Genomic DNA, 21,324 nt, shown 5'->3' with positions numbered 1-21,324 from the left:
GCACCCTGGTTGGGAAACACTGGTGTATGCCCTACTGAGGTGTGGTGTACTACAAACCCCAGGAGACTACAGAGGCAGCATGCTGGTGTTATACCACAGACTGAAGACTCCTGAATGACACATGCTGGGAGTTGTAGTCCCTTTTGTGTGCGTATAACAGTGTATCCCAACCAAGGCTGATTATATTAGTGTGCTGTGTATAAGGGGGCTGAACCGGAAAAATAGTAGGGTGGGTAAAGGGTGGAACAAACAAACAAACAAAAAAGGAGCTGCCCCAAACCAGCAAGGCATGTGGCATGCTGGGATTTGTAGTTTTCAGCACAGCAAGAAACAAGCAAAACAAATAGGGTAAGTCAAAAACGGAAAAACACGTTGACCACCGGAGTACCCCTTTAAAAGTCAGATCAATACCAAAATGGTACCGCTACAAAAAACAGATTATGGTGCAAAAAATTATCATAGGGCGAGGAGGAAAAAGAGTGTAAAAGCGAAAATTGGCCCGGACAAGTGGATCATCATGAGGGAGAATTAGATTTTGCTCCATTTTAGTCCCCTGGACAAGTAATTCTTTATTGAATGTCCACACCCCTGATTTAGAAAAAAAAAAAGCTACTTTGTAAATAGCCTTAAAAGGGGTACTTCGCCCCCTAGACATCTTATCCCCAATCCAAAGGATAGGGGATAAGATGTCTGATCAGCGGCGGGACCCCCGCGATCTCCGTGCTGCACCTGGCGTTTGTTTAGAGCATCTGGTGCAGCGCCAGAAGCTCGAGACGTCACGGTCCCGCCCCGCTCATGACGTCATGCCAACGCCCCCTCTATGCAAGTCTATGGAAGGGGGTGTGACGGCTGTCATGCCCCTTCCCATAGACTTACATTGAGGGGGCATGGCCATGGCATCACGAGCGGGAACGTGACATCATGAGCCTCTGCCCCGCATTGCCAGTTATCCGAAGTTTATTACGTGAACCGGATGTCTGGGGTGCCGCAGCCGAGATCGCAGGGGTCCCTAGTGGCAGGACCCCCGCGATCGGGCATCTTATCCCCTATCCTTTGGATAGGGGATAAGATGTCTAGGGGGCGGAGTATCCCTTCAAATAGGCACTGTCAAATATAAAAAAAAATATATATGTTGTACATCTTGGCAAAGCATTAACCTTTCTAATCTACTACATAACACAATTTAATTTCCTTCTTATAGAAATCATCATCATAAAAAAATAAATACACTAGCGGTCCCCATCTCATCCAAAACATAATTCGGTCCTGCTGCAAAGTCTAGGAAATGAAGGTGGGACTAGCACTCCTCTGTGCTTACTCCTGTCCTGTCTATCAGACAGCAGCAGGGAGGAGGGGGTTACAGAGCAGCCTTCGGCAATTGGATGAAGAGACCCAGCACTCAGGGAGGAAGCCGAGTCATGCAGAGTGAGGACCCCCCCTCCACAGCACAGGAAGACAAAGCAAGTGAGCACTAAAAAGAAGGTATTTGTGAGAGAAATATAGGTGCTAAACACATAAAATGTACATGATCAGGTACTGAGCAACATACAACCTTTATATTTTTGTGGAATATGACAGGTAATCTAAAACAGCTTCAATGCAGATCTTTATGTCCAATGGGTATAGGCTATAAACAAGCACAGTTTCATCTTCCACTCTGTACACTGAGGACAAGCAGGGCTCTGTGCACTGAGGACAAGCAGGGCTCTGTGCACTGAGGACAAGCAGGGCACTGTACACTGAGGAAAAGCAGGGCTCTGTGCACTGAGGACAAGCAGGGCTCTGTGCACTGAGGACAAGCAGGGCACTGTGCACTGAGGACAAGCAGGGCTCTGTGCACTGAGGACAAGCAGGGCTCTGTGCACTGAGGACAAGCAGGGCTCTGTACACTGAGGACAAGCAGGGCTCTGTACACTGAGGACAAGCAGGGCTCTGTACACTGAGGACAAGCAGGGCTCTGTACACTGAGGACAAGCAGGGCTCTGTACACTGAGGACAAGCAGGGCTCTGTACACTGAGGACAAGCAGGGCTCTGTACACTGAGGACAAGCAGGGCTCTGTACACTGAGGACAAGCAGGGCTCTGTACACTGAGGACAAGCAGGGCTCTGTACACTGAGGACAAGCAGGGCTCTGTACACTGAGGACAAGCAGGGCTCTGTACACTGAGGACAAGCAGGGCTCTGTACACTGAGGACAAGCAGGGCTCTGTACACTGAGGACAAGCAGGGCTCTGTACACTGAGGACAAGCAGGGCTCTGTACACTGAGGACAAGCAGGGCTCTGTACACTGAGGACAAGCAGGGCTCTGTACACTGAGGACAAGCAGGGCTCTGTACACTGAGGACAAGCAGGGCTCTGTACACTGAGGACAAGCAGGGCTCTGTACACTGAGGACAAGCAGGGCTCTGTACACTGAGGACAAGCAGGGCTCTGTACACTGAGGACAAGCAGGGCTCTGTACACTGAGGACAAGCAGGGCTCTGTACACTGAGGACAAGCAGGGCTCTGTACACCGAGGACAAGCAGGGCTCTGTACACCGAGGACAAGCAGAACTTTGCTAACAGATATATTTTTAATTGAAAAACAAAGACAAAGAAAAACACTAAACACCTCTTTCCCCTCGTGTCAATTTATAAAACATAAAAAAGCTTCACATAACTGATATTCCCATGTCTGTAACAAGCCAAACTAAACAGGACTAGAATTTATCTTTGATATTTGTTTGTATGCTGCATCCAACAAAAAAAAAAAAACAAGCTGCATGAAAATGATAAAACATGTCAGATATATTACCCCAAAATGATACCAATAAAGAAATGAATGCAACCTGCAAAACAAAAAGCACTAACACCACTCCATCAACAGAAAAAAAAAAGTTATGGCTTAGGGCTGCACGATATATCACAATCTGCAATCAAATTGCGATTATTGCGGATTGCGATATTCTGATTTGATTTCAGCAGCGACAGAAGGAGTTAAAAAGACTCACACTCAAGCGCATTTACAGCGCTGCGGAGTCACCTTTACTGAGCTCTGGGGAAGGCAGGCTACAGCGCAAGACTGTTGTGGGTATGATGCGGTCAACGGCCATGACACAGTGAAGCAGTCATCCTCCGCTCTTCTGCTTACAGAGTACTGTACTTTACTGTGAGAGAAGGGGAATGGCTATATGAGGGGGGGATTGACTATATGATGGGGAAGGAGGAATGGCTTCATAAGGGGGGGGGGACGAATATTGGGGGTGACCATATGAGGGAGTAAATTTCATTATAACCATCCCCCCATATAGCTGAACCACCCCTCCCCCTCATATAGCCATCCACTTTTCCAATGCACAGTGTCTATCCTATAAAATACAGTGTCTATCCTGAGATCACCCCCTTACTTAAAATCAGGCTGGTCCTTTAGCGTTAAGCATGCACCCCCAAGGGTAAGAAAGGACAAATATCGGTGCAATATCAATTGGGTATTTCCACTCTACTGGTACTGTACTTTAAAGGGTTCTGCAAAAGTAACATGCCAAAAAAAAAAAAAAAAAGTGCAGACAAATCTGGGCTTTCATTATTTGATATCAGACCTTGTAAAATTGCAGGAAATGTAAATCTTCAATCTTAGTCACAAATGTATGTACAGTATACGCTATTTCAATCCTAGGTTCAGGATGTTTGGAAAACCAGAAAAACACAGCATAAGAATTAGCGGAGGTGTTTCTTTTCCATGGGGGCATATATACAGGGCACTAAAATGACATACAGTATCAGTGAGAAAAGTGCAAATTTAATGTAGCAACATCCACTGCACACTTATTTCTGGAAAACAAATGTGGAGTCAAAATACTCACAACACCTGTAGATGAATACCTTAAATAGTGTAGTTTACAAAAGAGTGTTGATTTTATCAGGGGTTTCTACTATACTGGTACTTCAGGGACTGTGAAAATGCGACACAGTACCCAAAAACCATTTCAGCAAACTCTCGGGCAGGGATTGACTGAGCGGGCGGTTCCTGCTCTAAATAGAATATCCATGTAATTAACCTACTAATAAAGCGGTCCCAAGATCCTCAAAGTGCTCCTTCATTTCTGAGATTTTTGCTTCAGTCAATAAGCCACAAATATTTCTAAAAACTGCAGTCAGGTTATTCAATATAGAGCTGTGATTTTATTTTCACACTTTGATAGTTACGAAAAAGATAAACTGCAAAAAAGTCCTGTGAAACACCTAAAAGGTTAATACATTTATTAGATGCTGTTCTGAAGACTTTAAGGGGTGCAGTTTTCAAATTAAGAGGATTTATAGAGGGTTTATATTAAAGGGGTATTTCGACCTTATACATCTTATCCCCCATCCAAAGGATAGGGAATAAGATGTATGATCACAGGGGTCCCGAGGCTGCCAGGTGCTGCTTCTGAGACCGTGACATGATGTCACGGCCACACCCCCTCCATTCATGTCTATGGAAGGGGGCCACGTCTCGGTCTCGGAGGCAGCGCCCGAAACTGAATACCGGGGGCTGCACCGAGATTGTGAGGGTCCCATTGGTGGGAATCCTGCGATCATACATCTTATCCCCTATCCATTGGATAGAGGATAATGATGTATAAGGCCAGAATACCTCTTTAAAATCATATTTGGAGATCAAGTCAAGAAATCTTTGTCATATTACTTAATCCATTCCTGAACAATTTTTTTTTAGAAATCTGAAACACTGTTGTCATAATAAAGAGGTGAACCTGGTCTGGAACAATACTTCTGTAAGCTGTATATGTCCCAAGGTGAACTTTGCCCAGAGCATCAAACTACCACCACCACCTACCATAGTGCCTCCGGTTGTCATCTCTTCCCAGGTAAGCAGTAGAGATAGAAATTAAGAAGATCATTGACAAAAAAAAAAGACCAGTTTATATATTTTTTTTAAGTATAGATTTATGTTCATCCCAGACAGCCTTACATTCCGTAACTGTGGATTTTTCAACCACATCTGCTGAAAGTTTGTTCCAAGCATCTACTACTCTTTCAGTGAAAAAATATTTTCTCATGCTGTTCCCAATTTTTCCCACCAACTAACCTCAGATTGTGCTCCCTTGTTGTGTTCAGTTTTACACACAAACAGCCATTCACATAATGTAAAAGAAAAGTGATTCATCATCACCCATGGTAGATACTTCTGATGATGGACAGGGGGGTCAGCATGGGGACTGAAAGGTTTGCGGCTACACATCTCAGTAAGTCTCTCAAGTTGTGATGCACCATTTGTTTTTTAACATCCTTCTATTACAGCCAGTTAGAATATTTTCAGAAATGTATTCGATAGTAGCTTTTCTATTGGTGTTGACCACAATGGCTGTCCTTTACTCACAATGTGTATCAAGGAGCCTTGAGTGCTCATCATCCTGTCTCTGATTAGCTAGTTGTCCTTCCTTGGACCATTTTTGGTAGTTACTAACTACTGCTTACCAGGAACATCCCACAAGCTGTTTTGTAGAGGCAGTGACCCCCAGTGATGTAGGCATCACATTATGGCCCTTGTCAACAATCGCTCAAAGATATCACATTTGGCCATTTTCCAGCTTCCAACACATCAACTTCAAGAATGGACTGATCAGTTTCTGCCTATAACATAACTCACCCCTCATAGGAGCCACTGTCACAAGATACTCAAGGTTATTCACTTCACCTATCACTGGTTTCAATGCTTTAGCTGATCAGTGTATATATTTTAGTGCTTCCAGTTTCTCGTACTTTCATAGAGTTGCATAAAGTTACCGGTCAATACAAACTCATCTTGATAACTGGGACCCTTGTGCCAGTGATTGACTATGATTTATCAACTATCTTATATCACCCTACCCCAAAATGCATTTATTGTGCAGCCTGCAAGTGAACAAGGCTAACAAACAGCAATATTTGTTATAAATTCTTAAATATACAGTTGGATTTACAAATATCTTAAGAGGATTTAAAGTAGACAACTAGAGGTATGCTTTAAACAGAAAAGACTGTATTCCCACATCTTGATAAAAGCTATCTTTATGGTTCCTTCTGATCCATAACACAATACCTACAGATATTGCAACGAGAAATCATTGGGAAGCTCCTATTTGAGAATGAGGTGTGGGTTAATGACCTCACATGGTGCTGGTTAAGGTATGGATGATGCTGGTTCAGCAGTAAATAATACTGAATTCAGCTGCCATCTGTATTTACTTCCATTACCATTGATTTTAATGTGCTGATATATTGTTGTGCCGTCTGATTCCCTTTTAATGAACATATCCATTATCAAACCCTTACGTTGTTGCTCATTACTAGTTATTTCATTGTTTGTTCACATAGAACAGTAATGTGTCCTCCTAAGAGTCCACGGCAGAGAAGAGAAAATGCTGCCTTTCTCTGCGCAGTCCAATTGTTTGTAATTTGTAACATATGATTTCCCTATTATTTCAGAGTTATCGAAATGTTTACTACTTAATGTACTGTACAGCATTGATGTGGTTAGCAGAGAGTTAATACAGCCAGAGGCACAGTGAATGCGAGAGATAAGCAGAGCTTCTTCCCATCTCTACATGGCAGGCTTGCAGATGCTCCAGCCGTGAAGCTGCCACTTGTGATGCCAAGCAACCTGCTGCTTTGATATCCATGTCGCCTATGCCAATGCATCCACAGGGGAAATGGTATAATGGCACACACTGGTTGATGACGGCAATCAATCTCAATTCCCTTTTTCTCTCCAAAACACACAAACTTGGATCGGACGTGATCTTGGAAGAGCGCCACAGAATCTCCCAGAGCAACAGTGATTAAGGAAGAAAGAAAGATAAAAACTGCATTTCATTGCTTTCAAAATGCTGGTGAGGTGTGAACCACCCATTCATGTCCAAACACCGTACACAAGGTTGCAGCATTTCTGTGGGAATAAATGGTTTATTAGAAGATACAGCACATCCTCAAATTGCATATTGCACATATTTTCTCCATTGATAGAATAAACACATGAGATATGGAGTTGCTTGGGAAAAGGATTTGTAAGACTTAAAGCTCAACATCTATAGATCAGTTACAGTCTATGCACTTAATTTATCAGGTTATATGATAGTCTACCTGTCTGGCATAATGCAACTGCTGCAAAAACAAATATTTCAGTAACCAATGGTATTCTGCTACAGAACAATTGAGGTGGTATTGTATTAGAGAAGCGATACATTCAATTTGCACAACATAAAGTAAAAATTAACAATCAACTCAATTTCTCTTCAGGGTGCACAACTTTTAGCAATAGAACATTCCACAAAATTTTCCCTGAATATTGCTAAATTGACACATTAAATAAGAGAAAAATGACAGCACTATGGCTCAATGGATAGCGCTGGAGCACTATGGTCCTGAGTCCAATTTGACCAGGGACAATATTTGCATTGAAAACAAAGTAAAAATAAGTTCATAAAATGCAATCTTTTTATTAAAGACTTTTTTTTATAACCACATGACAGGACTGGATGGGAAAAGAGATGGGGTGGGGAGAAATTGTATTACCTTTCCTTTCTTCCAGGCGCTCCTCTTCCTTCTTATTCCCATCCCAAAAGTATTACTTCTGAGATTATTGGGGGGCGGTGGGAAACCACTCGCACATATGGCAGCTAATGCATGCACTCAATGATGAGGCAACCTTATGCAGCCACTGGCCACCATATGTGAGTATGGTTTTTTCCATATTCAATAACTGTGATACAGTTTCTGCTGGAAGTCATATCTTTCCTGATCCATGAATAACACTTTTGAAGGAAATATGTGATCACTAACATATTATCTGAACAAAGAGTCATTGGAGTGTTGCCTGGTGACTTCTCCCCTTCTTGCTGGCCTTCATTGATGTCCAATTTACAGACAATCTGAGTAACACTGTGAAGCAGAATCTTGTTATGGGCCCCATCAACTTAATAAGCACCAACTGAAGGTACGCCAACAGCAGGTACCCTGGCAAAAAGAACAGACATATAAATCAAGGCAGATGTAGCTGGGAGAAATCACCAGGGACCACCCTGATGACTCATGGTTAATGCAGCATGAAAGTGATTACAGGTTCCCTTTTATATGGTACTTGCAATATTACTCTGGTTCCTGACTTTGCTTATGTATTCTAAATGTATTTTCACTGACTCTCTGCTGAAAACTTGTCTGCTCTATCCCATTCCTCTTCTTCAGGAAATCCACACCTTTCTTTAGCAAGCACCAAATTCATTGATCTTCATTCAAAACCATCAAAAAAATTATTTTGTCAAACTTTTTGCTGTGGCCTCCCACAACCTTATTTCCAATACAAAAAAAACTTGAGAAGGTGTTACAGTTGCCTCTACCAATGTTTTCATGTACATCTAGGTCCTATATAGGATCCTACAAGGTCTACTGTCAGTCATGTCATTAAACCAAAATTATCAAAAGATTAAAAATCTAAAGCTCCAGATGTCTACCACTGTGCTAGATTTTCTTCAGAAGTAAGTTCTTGCAATCTTTAGCAGTCGGCGGTACTTTATGTGGCATAGTGAAGAAAAGACTGAAACCAGCTTACCCATACTGTATTACGGTTTACAATAGGTAACATAAGGTTAATTGCTGCAAAACAAGCAGATCTCCCCCAATTACTGGTAGTGAATCCTAATTAAGAAATCACACGTCGTAATGAGTTATTTTAATGCATTCATCTTTATTTGTTTTACAAATAAATATATAGTTTCCTATTTAGCAATTCTGTGCAGTTTCTCTGACATTATTATTGGGAACAGAATTATTCTTTGGGGAAATTAAAAAGTTTTAAAATATCAACAGCAAAAAGAAAGTGTCGCATTAAATGCTGCACTAAACTGACACGGTAATAACGTTCTAATGAAGGAACTAATTAGAGGCAGGAACTTCCGTGGCCGCGATGTTCGCAAAATTATTATATTTTTACTCTTAATTATTTTCATGATTTTATTTTTTGTAGTCTAAAACCTTCGTAAGACTATAGTGAGTTAATTAGTCAGGATACAGTTAATTTCTTTGGAAATAGAGCTCCCTATCTATTCAGACAGATTAAGCTTTCTGGGTGCATTCTAAGCAAGAAGTAGCAATAAATAATATATTACTGAACAATGGCAACACTATCAATGTATCTTTATATGGTTTTTGCCAAAATTTGTCTATAAAAACCATAAACTTCCGAACATATTTCACAGAATTTATGGGGGCTGGTATGAATTGGAATCAGCTGCCAACCCGTGAGGAGAATGTCCATGAACAGTGTGCGGCCCAGGATAGGGATTTATCACATTGAACACAATTGTATAAAATGTAAAGGGAAACAGCAAAGTCACTCACACAAACCTAAATATACAGGTGCACAGTAGAGATGAGCGAACTTACAGTAAATTTGATTTGTCACGAACTTCTCGGCTCGGCAGTTGATGACTTTTCCTGCATAAATTAGTTCAGCTTTCAGGTGCTCCCGTGGGCTGGAAAAGGTGGATACAGTCCTAGGAGACTCTTTCCGGTGCTCCGGTGGGCTGGAAAAGGTGGATACAGTCCTAGGAAAGAGTCTCCTAGGACTGTATCCACCTTTTCCAGCCCACGGGAGCACCTGAAGGCTGAACTAATTTATGCAGGAAAAGTCATCAACTGCCGAGCCGAGAAGTTCGTGACAAATCAAATTTACTGTAAGTACACTCATCTCTAGTGCACAGTGCAGTTGACCCTGTTTCTATTGCAGCTTATCGGGCGACCACTGAATGCTCTGGCCCCCACATTCTAAAATGTGCTAGTCTTGCATATCACCATCCACAGCGTTGTCCCACCTCAGTTATGATTGACTAAGTGGGGTCGGAGTTTCCAGTGGGGAGAGTCGTGCCCCATTCTGGAGATTGCGGAGGGGGGGGGGGGGGCGTGGGGGTGATTGGTCAAGGTTAGAGCACCTACGACTAGAATAAAGTGCCGTTTTTTACAGCGCCAACTCACATCCGACAAGTAGATCATGGGAACTGTCTCCTAGCATTCGGTGAGGACTTTGCACAAAAACACCCCCACATTATAATAACAGATAGGTCTCTCTGATAGGCACAGTTAAGAGTGGCTGTCATATTGTCATCTTATTCTTTCATACAAAATGGTTAATTTGCAAACTAACATTCTGAAATGCAAAGTTATAGTTGCATTACTGACTTTTTATTTATTTACTTTGTCAGAATTGGGAGAATATTAAAAAATGTCATCAACTAGCACAGTGCAAAGTATAGTGATGGCATAAGGCTATCACTTTCTCAACACTGTGGGTTCGACTGTAGGGACCCTCACCAATCACAAGATTAAAGGGACCATGAAAAGGCACCTGGTGCTGTGAAGAGAAACTCAGCCCTATTCAAGCCAATAAAGGTATCATTGCAAATCTTTTTATCGCCTATATTTCTAACACTAGCAAGATACAAACCTCATCAGATGCATTGTTCTAAATTAGTCACTTTTTTCAACTTAGCCTAAATATTAAAAGGCAACAGAAGATTTGTTTTCTTGTGCCTTACTACCATTTCCAAGTTAAAAAGTTTGTATATTTTCCTGCAACTACATGACTTTTATACAATTACAAAAATAAATCCAAATAAACAATAAAGCGATAAATAATCTGTAAAGAAATTTCTGTATGTCATCATAAACCAATTTTAGATTGTAAGGGTGACAACAGGCAGAAGGATCTTGTGTACGGAGATTATACACTTGTTCTTTGACACACATGACTTCTGTGGAATAATAGGAAATTTGAGGTCAATGTTATTTATGCTGCCCTAGGTTTCTCGGACAACTATCCATTAGTAATAGATAGAGAAGCGGTCACATGGACTGCGGGATTTAATTGTTGCTAAAATGCTTTATTTAAAAACACTGTAGCAATTATTTATCAATCTCCACAATGATAATGGAAGGAATGTTCTAAGTATGGAAAGAACACAACAGATTAAAGTTTGGCAAAGTAGTGATATATGTCCATATGTGTTTTTAACTTGTTTACAGGAAAGGTAGTTGCTATCGTTCAGTCACCGTTCAGGCGGCCGTCTTCTTCATCAGAGCAGAGAATAATAGGACATCAAAGCAATATCCACGGATATCAATTTCTAAAACATAGCATGGTCTTAGAGCATCGAATGTTCTGAAACACCACATTACCAGAACTACTCTTTAATTTCTGGAAACAATATGGGCATAAAGTTTCAAATAAGAATACGAGCTTTGCCAATCTTTCGCTGTGCCCGAAACAGCTGGATACCTTATATTGTAGGGAATACTAATATAACATAATACAAAATACTACATTGCCATTGTTAAGTGTAAGTGTTTAGATAACTATATATCCCTCTTATAGTCACAATTAGAGACACCAGATAGCATTAAGAAAGTGATATAAGTAAGCACCCTACAGATCAAAAACTATTATAAATAATAACAAAAAAAGTTACAGAATATGGTTCATGCTTCTCCACATCAAACACAATGTGCCAGTCAGCATCTGAGCCTATAGTTAAACAGGTATTCCAGTCCCCTTCATCTACAACCTTGGCATAGGAGATAAGCGTATGAATGGAAGGGGGGGAGGTCCACCTACGCTTGACAATGAAGTCTCAAGTTTCCCTGAAAAATCAAACATTGTGCTCCTTTAACTGTGTAAGGAAGCAACCAGAGATCGTAATACAGCATATTTAGATCCCACAGACAATGAATGCACAACCAAGCACTCCATTCTGCCAGGAGATTCCAAACCCCATAGTTAAAATTGTGAAGGGTTCCGGTACTTGGTACCCCTCCGCAAGGATGATAACACTTATTCCTTATTTGAATAATTGTAATTCGCTAGAATAACCCTATAATTTCAAATATAGATGTTGGTTTGTTATTTGCATGATTAAGACGCTAATTTATAGCCTAAGCCATCTTTATGTGAAGAACAATTCTTTTTCAGATCTCACAGAGTTCTTTGTCATTAGGGGCCATGGTGAACTTCCAGTGACCAGTATTAGAAAGTGAGAGAGTGATAACACCAAGTTTAATGTGCATATATATGGGTGTTGATGTATGCTCAGCAGCTCAATGGAATATATTCAAAAAAGCACTTACAGTGCTTGAGTAAGGGGGTGTACCCCAAAATATCATGTCAGACCTCTGGATATCTTTCGGTGTGGACGATCTCTGCCAGCACGTATCCATACCCACTAATGTATTTTATTCCGGTTTAAGGATAAAGAAAATCTACACATCAAATAAAGATGAAGAAATAAGCAACTAAACTGTAAGTGCTTTTTTGAATATATTCAGTAGTGCCGCTGAGCATACACCCACACCTATATATCTGCACATGAATTACTATTAGGAGTAAGGATGAGACTCCATCAATGGGTTGTACTATCCAGCACACATTTGGACTACTGTGAATGAACACCAAGTTTAAGACACCTGCTCCCAATTCACACCTGAGAACTTTTAACACTAATGAGTCACATGACACCAAGGAGGGAAAATGGTTAATTAGACCCACTAAGGGGTGTATTCACTTTTGTTGCCAAGGTTTAGACATGTGGATGTGTGTTAAGTTATTTTAAGAGATTCACAATATTTGCAAATGTACCAGTATATGAAGGGTTAAACTAGATTTATTCCCATAGACCACCTGCTATAATTAGCCCAAAAAAGCATAATCCTGTATTTTCCATGTACCCAAAAACTAATAAACATTATTACATCTACACACTTTGGTTAAAATCCCAATGTCAGAATCCAATATAGGTATAGTACAGTGTTATTGATGTGCTCTCACATCAGCTAACTGTTGGCACCTGCAGCACACACACAGTCTATTTTATGGATTAAGCACACACCCAATTAAATGGGTACTCCGGGGGAAAACTTTTTTTTTTTTAATCAACTGGTGCCAGAAACAGATTTTTACATTAATTCTATAAAAAAAAAATCTTTACCCTTCCAGTACATTTTAGCAGCTGTATGCTACAGAGGAAATTCTGTTCTTTTTTAATTTCTTTTTTGTCTTGTCCATAGTGATCTCTGCTGACACCTGATGTCCATATCAGGAACTGTCCAGAGCAGGAGAAAATTCCCATAGCAAACCTATGATGCTCTGGACAGTTCCTGACACGGACAGAGCACTGTGGACAAGACAAAAAAGAAATTAAAAAAGAACAGAATTTCCTCGGTAGCATACAGTTGCTAAAATGTACAGGAAGGGTAAAGATTTTTTTAATAGAAGTAATTTACAAATCTGTTTAACTTTCTGGCACCAGTTGACTTGTTTTCCACCAGAGTACCCCTTTAAGAAACACACTCAGTTCCCCTTAACATGTTTCACCATGATCCCGTGACTTTATCTAGAGGCAACTGGCACTGGCAGGTTTTAAAAATCAGTAGAGTGAAGATTTAGGACTCTTCCTATCTTATGTTTTCATCCATGTCTTAGTAGTAGGCCCACTATCGGTATTTACCACCTATATATATAAGATAAAAGATGAACCATTGCTTGTGGTCTGACCAATGAGACCCCCACCAATCATGAGAAGGCCAGTCCCCAATGTTCAATGTAAAAGAAGAAATAGTGCACTGGCATGACCATTGCGCCATTCACTACTGACTGCTATCTTTGCTATATTCATCTGTGCAACTGGTAGTGATTGGAACAGTGGTCCTGGTCTCTATTCTCTCGATCAGTCAGTGGTCAAACTCCCAATGATCATACATTTATGACACCTATCATTCTGCAGCAGGATAATATTTTTATGGCACAGGTGTATTGATATGGTGTGTATTTATCTCTCTATGGTATTCTAGCCAGTACCCCTGGGGAAGTTCTGCCCAGTGGCGATATGCGTGAGAAGTTGGCTGGTCCAGGCTCTGATCACTTCTGCAAGACTGATGCTTTACAAACATTTTTTGGTAGTAATATGCACTTAAAAAAAGGAATTTATTCAATATTATTGGACGTCTGGTTACACTTTCTCTATAATGAACTTTACCCATGTCTAGGATAATAACTTGAATATTTATAGGGCCTGGCATATATGTAGCCTGCCCCCCCCCCCCCCCCCCCCCGGGAATCTATTGTTTTAATGTTCTCTTGTGCGTTTTTATTTGTCATGTAAGTGTTTTCTGTCATTGCTAACAACATAGTTAAATAGTAGTAGTGTGCATTCATTTAAATCACATACCCTCTGTTTTCTTTTTTACTGTTGATCTAATATAAAGTTGCTCATACATATAAGATAAATATCCATAAACAATCTGATATGTATTGGGAGAAAGGGTTCCTTGACTGAATGAAAATGAAGACAGATCATGTTCAATATCAACATGTCATACCCTTCATTCTGCATGGAGAAGTATTGGCCAAGATGAGTGTGCATGTCCATAAAGAAGCAAGGGCAGAGGGCGTAAGCTGAACATTTATTCTGCCAAGTGCTATCAAAGGTGCATATGGCCCACTTTACCCTAATGCTGTAAAAAGAGGTTGTGGACTGCAGCTTTTTGCCACAAAGTTAAAAAAAGAGCAATACAGTGCAAAAATAAAATAAAAAGAATAAAAAACAAAAACATAAAAATCAGTTCTTTCGCGCTACCTAAAATAATTTTGGATACACAGGATTATTTCACACAGAATTCAGGTGTTCTGAAGCACTTTCACACACAACCTCTTTTTTTTTCTTTTATTTTACATTGAGATAACGCCAAAAGCAACATCAGCAACCAAAGAACTGTAAAAGAAGATGCAATGACAAAAGTATCCTCAGGTGTAGAGCCTTGCATTATCCTGTACTTTCCCTCTTCCTAAATGCTAGAAAAATAAAGCAGTGCCAACCCGTACTCGGAACAGAAATCATGAGAAAATACCCCAAAAAAAAAAAAGGGAACATCAAATCTAATTTAAAAAGAAATAAATCAAATAAAAAAAAGAAAGAAACATAAGGTTAATGATACATCCTTTAACAAAAATGGCAATTTCCTTTTCCTCATTAAAAACTGACACACGGCACTAACTGCAGAGATTATGTTGTGAAAACATGCTACATCGTATGGCAATGCTTGATCAAGATCTGCAGTCAAGAAAAAATAGAGAGAAAGTACTGTTTCATGATTAGAATAGCAAATACTGGAAGGAACCCAAATCCGTCATCTGGCAGCTGAGCAGCTGGTACAGCTTGGTAGTAATACCTTGGCATTTCCTATTAGCTAGAACTTGTAAAAATTGATTTTTCATCTGCCACATACAAGAGAGATGCTCTTCTGTTTTAACATATTTTAATATCTTTTTCTAAATAAAACATGTACAATTGCAGACAATGTGTCTGTCTGGTCTACTAGCTGCCAGCTTCATTAGTATGGATAGAGGCTGGGCGAGGAGCAATTGTAATCCCAAAACATACAGGGAAGTTCATTTGCAAATTTCTATTTTCTGTAGCTCAGATTATTTGGTGGTGCTTGTGGTACGCACCTAAGATAAAGGGTGCCCAGTAAAACTTGATCGATCTCTTGTCATAATACTGTGGCCCTTTAAATGGGTATTCCGGGCCAAAAAGCATCTTATCCCCAATTTAAAGATTAGGAGATAAAATGTCTGATCGCGGTGGACCCGCCGCTGGCAAACCCCACGATCTCATTGCAGGACCAGCAGTCTATGCGGGGCTGCGTCTCCAATTTGGAAACCTCAGGGTTTCCGGGACTGGAGACCTGACGTAACACCACGCCCCCTTGTGACATCATGCCATGCCCCCTCCATTCAGGTCTATAGGAGGGGGCGTGATGGCTGTTATGCCCCCCTCCATAGACCTGAATGGAGGGGGCGTGGTGTGACATTACAAGGGGGCGTGGCGTTACATCACGTCTCCAGTCCTGGAGACCCGAAGGTTTCTGAAACTGGAGACGCAGACCCACATAGAATGCAGGTGCTTCAGGGAGATTGCGGGGGGGGGGGGGGGGGGGGGTCCATGTGGCAGGACCGCGATCAGACCTTTTATCAGATGGTCACATAGAATTGTGAAATAAAGACCTATAAAATGTAGAACATTGTATATAGTTATCACTGGTTGTGCGACTATTACAGTTGGCAGCATATGGCTGCAAAATGTGCTTTGCCTGTATAAGCCAGGCACCCGAAAATGTTTATAACAATATAAAAAAAAAATACAATACAATAATAAAAATTAATAATAATAATAATAATAATAATAATAATAATATAAGAAATTTACTTAGAGTACCTGTCATTTGGAAAAATGTTTGACATGTCCTAGCAACAAGTCAATAGTTCTGATTGGCAGGGTTCAGTGTTTAGATCTCTGCCGATCAGGAGAAGGAGCAGGAAGAGGTATGTGCTGCCGTGTGCCCCTTTTCCTGCTCTGTGCCCAGTAATCATGACACGCTCCATACACTTATATTGCAAGTGTGTCTTGATCACATGACACGGAGCTCAGAGAAAAAATGCTGAACGTGAACTTCTCCCAACTCGTTCTGATTGGTAGAGGTCTGAACACTCAAGACCCCCGCCGATCTAAACTTTTGATGCTGTCCCCGCCGATGTCAAAAGTTTTTCAAATTACAGTTTCCATAAAAACTTTCCCATTCTGATCCATTTAACTTTTTTATTTTTCAGTTTATGAAATTGTATTTTTTGAGGTCTAATCTGCAGTTTTTAACGGTTATATAATATTTTATTAATTAGACAATTCCACATGCAGCGATATCAAATATGTTTTTCTCTAATTTACTTTTTTTAATTAGAAAAATGGGAAAAGGGGGCAGTTTAAAATTTTTACATATTTTTTTTTTTTTAACAGTCCTAATAAAGGAATAATATAAGAAATCATTGGATTGCTTATACTGATAAATGCTATTCTGTTGCATTGCACTGATCAGTTAGATCGGTGCCCTGCTCCTAGAGCCTAAGGCAGACTGTAAAAGCAGAGCTAATATGGCCATCACAGAGGCCTTCAAAATGCCTCCGCCTGCAATATTAACTGATCTGCACCGCACAATCCTATTGGGTGGAAGTGATCAGTCACCCAAAACTCCCTTTTTAAATGCTCTAATAACTATATAAGAATACCAAGAAAAAAACAAGAAAACTGAATAGAAAAGTGTCTAAAAGAGAAAGAAAAAGAAGAGAAATCAAAAGGAAGCTGTGGGAATGTAGGATTTGGTTTTTGGGACAATATTTTCTACTAATCAATAAGAAATTAGTGAAATCTTCCAAAGGAATTGGAAGATTCTGAAAGAAGATACTTTGTTACAGAAAGAGATCTGAAAGGATCCCAGAATGAAATCTAGAAATTCACATAATGTCAAGGACAAAACAGCTCCATCACTAGATAAGAAAGAAAAGAAAGGGTATTTTCACACTGGGTAATTTGAGCGGAATTTACTTGCGTGGAATTGCGTGTGGGAAAGTCGCACTGTGAACTTTTGTTGAATGGGTCTTCCACTGACCCGTTTACATTGCAGAATTTTAGCGGCGGCGAACTCTGACGATGAAAGTGATTCATGCAAAGAATGAACCTGTTCATTCGGACTCCCCTAAATCAGAAACGTATCCCCTATCCTTGGGAAAGGGAATAAGTGTTCCGGCACCACAGTACTCCTTTATGTATTGTGTTGAACTGAGTATAATTGGTCAAATAACAGTTGTGATATAGTAGTAATTTATCCTGCCAATCTGTAAGGGAAGAAATAAGGAAGTTGTCATTATCCAGAGTGGAATTCCCACAGGACTATCATGTCCAGTAGGTCGATATCCCCATACATCACTTCCAGTTTAATATTGGTGGGTGGGAACATGTCCTATGTATTTAAATGTGTAAATGGTTAAAGCCAGTGTATTAAACCCCTGAGGAAGGAAAGAGGTTATTCCCAGAAAAACAGTGTGTATGTCATGGTTTTGCTTATGAGGAGATAATTTTAGAGTGGAGGAAATGCATGTCACAGAGACTGGAACTCTGTTCGGAATCAAGGCTCTGCGAGACAGGAGGGAGAGAAATCAGCCGAAAATTTGTGCGATGTCCGCCCGAAAAAACACTGGCAGACATTATCCAAATTTGCATGTTCTGCCGGACCACTCGGAAATGTGCCACCTGCATAGATGGCACTTAGAGTTTAGAGTTTCCACAGTAGAAAGTCTGCCATTGTGCATGGTGCAGAAGAATCCCATTGAAAACAATGGGATTCTGCGGCTGTTGTTGCAATGCAGTTTCTGAGCTAAATTTTTCCATCTGATTTTGCTTGGAAATTCTAACATGTGAACATTGTCTAAACAGCCCAAAAAGGCTGGACAAAAGATGCCATTTCCTGTGGTCGGAACAAAAAATGACAAAAACATCTGAAAAAAAAAAACATGACCAAGTAAAAAAAACACACAAAAGAATGGCTGGAAAAAATTACCAAACGGCAGAAATAAAACTTTATTTAAAGGCTAAAAACTGAGTGGAAACATGACCTAAAATAAATACACGCCCTTTGTGTAAGTATAACTAAATCCATGAGATTCAAGATGGCAGAGACTAAATACAACACAATAAACACTTGTTTATTGTAACTTTCTTAGTTCCTTCTGTCAAAATGACATACCGTATATACTCGAGTATAAGCAGAGTTTTTCAGCACGATTTTTCGTGCTGAAAACGCCCAACGGCTGTCCGGGCATGCTGGGAATTGTAGTTTTGCAACATCTGGAGGTCCACAGGTTGAAGACCACTGAGAAGGGATTGACAGGCGGTGGTGGTGACGGGGGTGATGGATGGTGACGGGGGGTGATGGATGGTGACGGGGGGGTGATGGATGGTGACGGGGGGTGATGGATGGTGACGGGGGGTGATGCATGGTGACGGGGGGTGATGGATGGTGACGGGGGGGTGATGGCTGGTGACGGGGGGGTGATGGATGGTGACGGGGGGGTGATGGCTGGTGACGGGGGGGTGATGGCTGGTGACGGGGGGGTGATGGCTGGTGACGGGGGGGTGATGGCTGGTGACGGGGGGGTGATGGCTGGTGACGGGGGGGTGATGGCTGGTGACGGGGGGGTGATGGCTGGTGACGGGGGGGTGATGGCTGGTGACGGGGGGGTGATGGATGGTGACGGGGGGGGTGATGGATGGTGACGGGGGGGTGATGGTGACGGGGGGGGGTGATGACGACGGGGGGGTGATGACGACGGGGGGGTGATGACGACGGGGGGGTGATGACGACGGGGGGGTGATGACGACGGGGGGGTGATGACGACAGGGGGGTGATGACGACAGGGGGGTGATGATGACGGGGGGGATAATGACAGGGGGGATAATGACGGGGATGATGACAGGGGGGATGATGACAGGGGGGATGATGACGACGGGGTTTGTTAATGACGGGGGTCTGAATGATGACGGGGGGATGATGTATTTCCTAGGCTTATAGTCGAGTCAATAACTTTTCCTGGGTTTTTGGGGTGAAATTAGGGGCCTCGGCTTATATTCTGGTTGGCTTATACTTGAGTATATACGGTAACTATGTATAAGTCACAATGGCGTTTAACACAGGGGCAAGTGAGGAGCCTTTAAATCCATTGTTCGCAGCAATCAGAGGGTTAATCGATGCCTTAAGTAAAGCAGCACATGATAAATATTTTAGGCACAGACATTCTACTCAGGGTTTGAAGTGTCATAAGCAATCTCTCTCAGAAATCAATATTCACACAGCACATCCTGGGGGAAAAGGGAAGTAGACATGCAGTGAAAGTTAATGTGAGTTATCAAATACATGTCTACCTTAATCCCTATTGCTGTTTTCTTGGCTTCTGCTTTTAGCCGTGTTGCTTTTAATACAGGCTTGTTTTTCTTGTAGTCTTGTCTTCCTAAAGTAGAAATAGAATAAATAATTGATGACAAAATGCATACTCGTAATTATTTTAGCAATATCGATTCTTGTTTTTATTAAAATACACAGCAACGCAAATGAGCAATAATGTTCTGCCGTAATAAACAGAGACGTACAAGTATAGCAATATGGGAAGGTTATTTACAGAGCTGCTAGGGGAATTTCACCATCCTGAAATTAAAGTTGCGGCAATGTTCTATATATCTCTAGACATTATAAAGTGGATATTGAACTAAAAGAGCATGACTGTATATTTGGAAAGACAGAAAACACAAACAAACAAAAAGAGAGATACAATATACAGTATTATAAAGTTTATATGGAAAAAGCTAACAAGATGGCTACTTCCTTATATAGCTGAACTGCAATACCAAATAAAATATATTCTCCTATGTCCTCCTCCTGCGAGAGAACATGTCTTATTTTTGCACATACCGTGTTTTTCGCCCTATAGGACGCACCGGCATATAAGACGCACCCATTTTAAAGGTGCAAAATCTAGAAGAAAAAAAAAAGATTCTGAACCCAACAGTGATCTTCAACCTGCGGACCTCCAGATTTTGCAAAACTACAACTCCCAGCATGCCCGGACAGCCGTTGGCTGTCCGGGCATGCTGGGAGTTATAGTTTTGCAACATCTTGAGGTCCGCAGGTTGAAGACCACTAGTATAGGAGGTAATACTCACGTGTCCCCGCCGCTCCGGACCCGTCACCACTGCCCTGGATGTCGCTTTATTGCTGTCACCGCGTCCCCGTGGTGTCCCCAATGCTCCGGACGTCTTCTTCCGCGGGATCCACACTTTCCGTCGCCATCATCACGTCGCTGTCATTACGTGCGCGACGACGTGATAACGTCGAAGGAGAGCGCCGGCCATGCAGGGGATCCCGGCACGGAGCAGACACTGAGGAGGCAGGTAAGGTCCCTCCCGGTGTCCTGTAAGCTGTTCGGGAGGCCACAATTTCACTGCGGCGGCCCCGAACAGCCCGACTGAGCAGCCGGGTTAGTGTCACTTTCGCTTGAGACGCGGCGGTCAGCTTTGATCGATGATGTCCTGTATTAGCCGCGGGTCCCGGCCGTTGATGGCCGCAGGGACCGCCGCGATAGGTGTGTATTCGCCGTATTAGACACACCAACTTTCCCCCCCCCAGTTTTGGGGAAGAAAAAGTGCGTCTTATACGGCGAAAAATACGGTAATTTGACCGAAAATAAAACATTTCTCAGGCTTGTATAAAAGTAATAAAACTATACTCACCTCTGATTCTCCTTAGTTGACGCACTGACACTCCTGATCCTCTATTGGTCTTTGCGTCTGTCTCGATTCCACAGAAACTGCCCCTATCAGCCAATCACTGACTGAGATAGGACACCACTGCGGCCATTGACCGACTGAGTGGGTCAGTTCCT

At 41.6% G+C, this 21,324-nt stretch overlaps 1 protein-coding gene and 1 long non-coding RNA gene across 5 annotated transcripts in view; one reads left to right on the top strand and one right to left on the bottom strand.

The window, feature by feature from the left end:
* Positions 1-21,324, bottom strand: part of TRIQK (triple QxxK/R motif containing) — a 137,703-nt gene that overhangs the window by 6,805 nt on the left and 109,574 nt on the right. For all 4 annotated transcript variants that reach the window (XM_056522331.1, XM_056522330.1, XM_056522333.1 and 1 more), the window contains one exon: positions 19,811-19,896. In XM_056522331.1, coding sequence (XP_056378306.1) covers positions 19,811-19,896 — 86 coding nt within the window. The remainder of the gene's footprint in view (positions 1-19,810; positions 19,897-21,324) is intronic.
* LOC130274247 (uncharacterized) overlaps positions 1-21,324 on the top strand; it is a 57,740-nt gene that overhangs the window by 14,093 nt on the left and 22,323 nt on the right. The gene's annotated exons all lie outside the window — the stretch shown is intronic.

This window comes from Hyla sarda, chromosome 5 (assembly GCF_029499605.1).
Source record: "Hyla sarda isolate aHylSar1 chromosome 5, aHylSar1.hap1, whole genome shotgun sequence".
Classification (NCBI taxonomy): domain Eukaryota; kingdom Metazoa; phylum Chordata; class Amphibia; order Anura; family Hylidae; genus Hyla; species Hyla sarda.
This window is presented reverse-complemented; position numbering and strand designations above follow the sequence as displayed.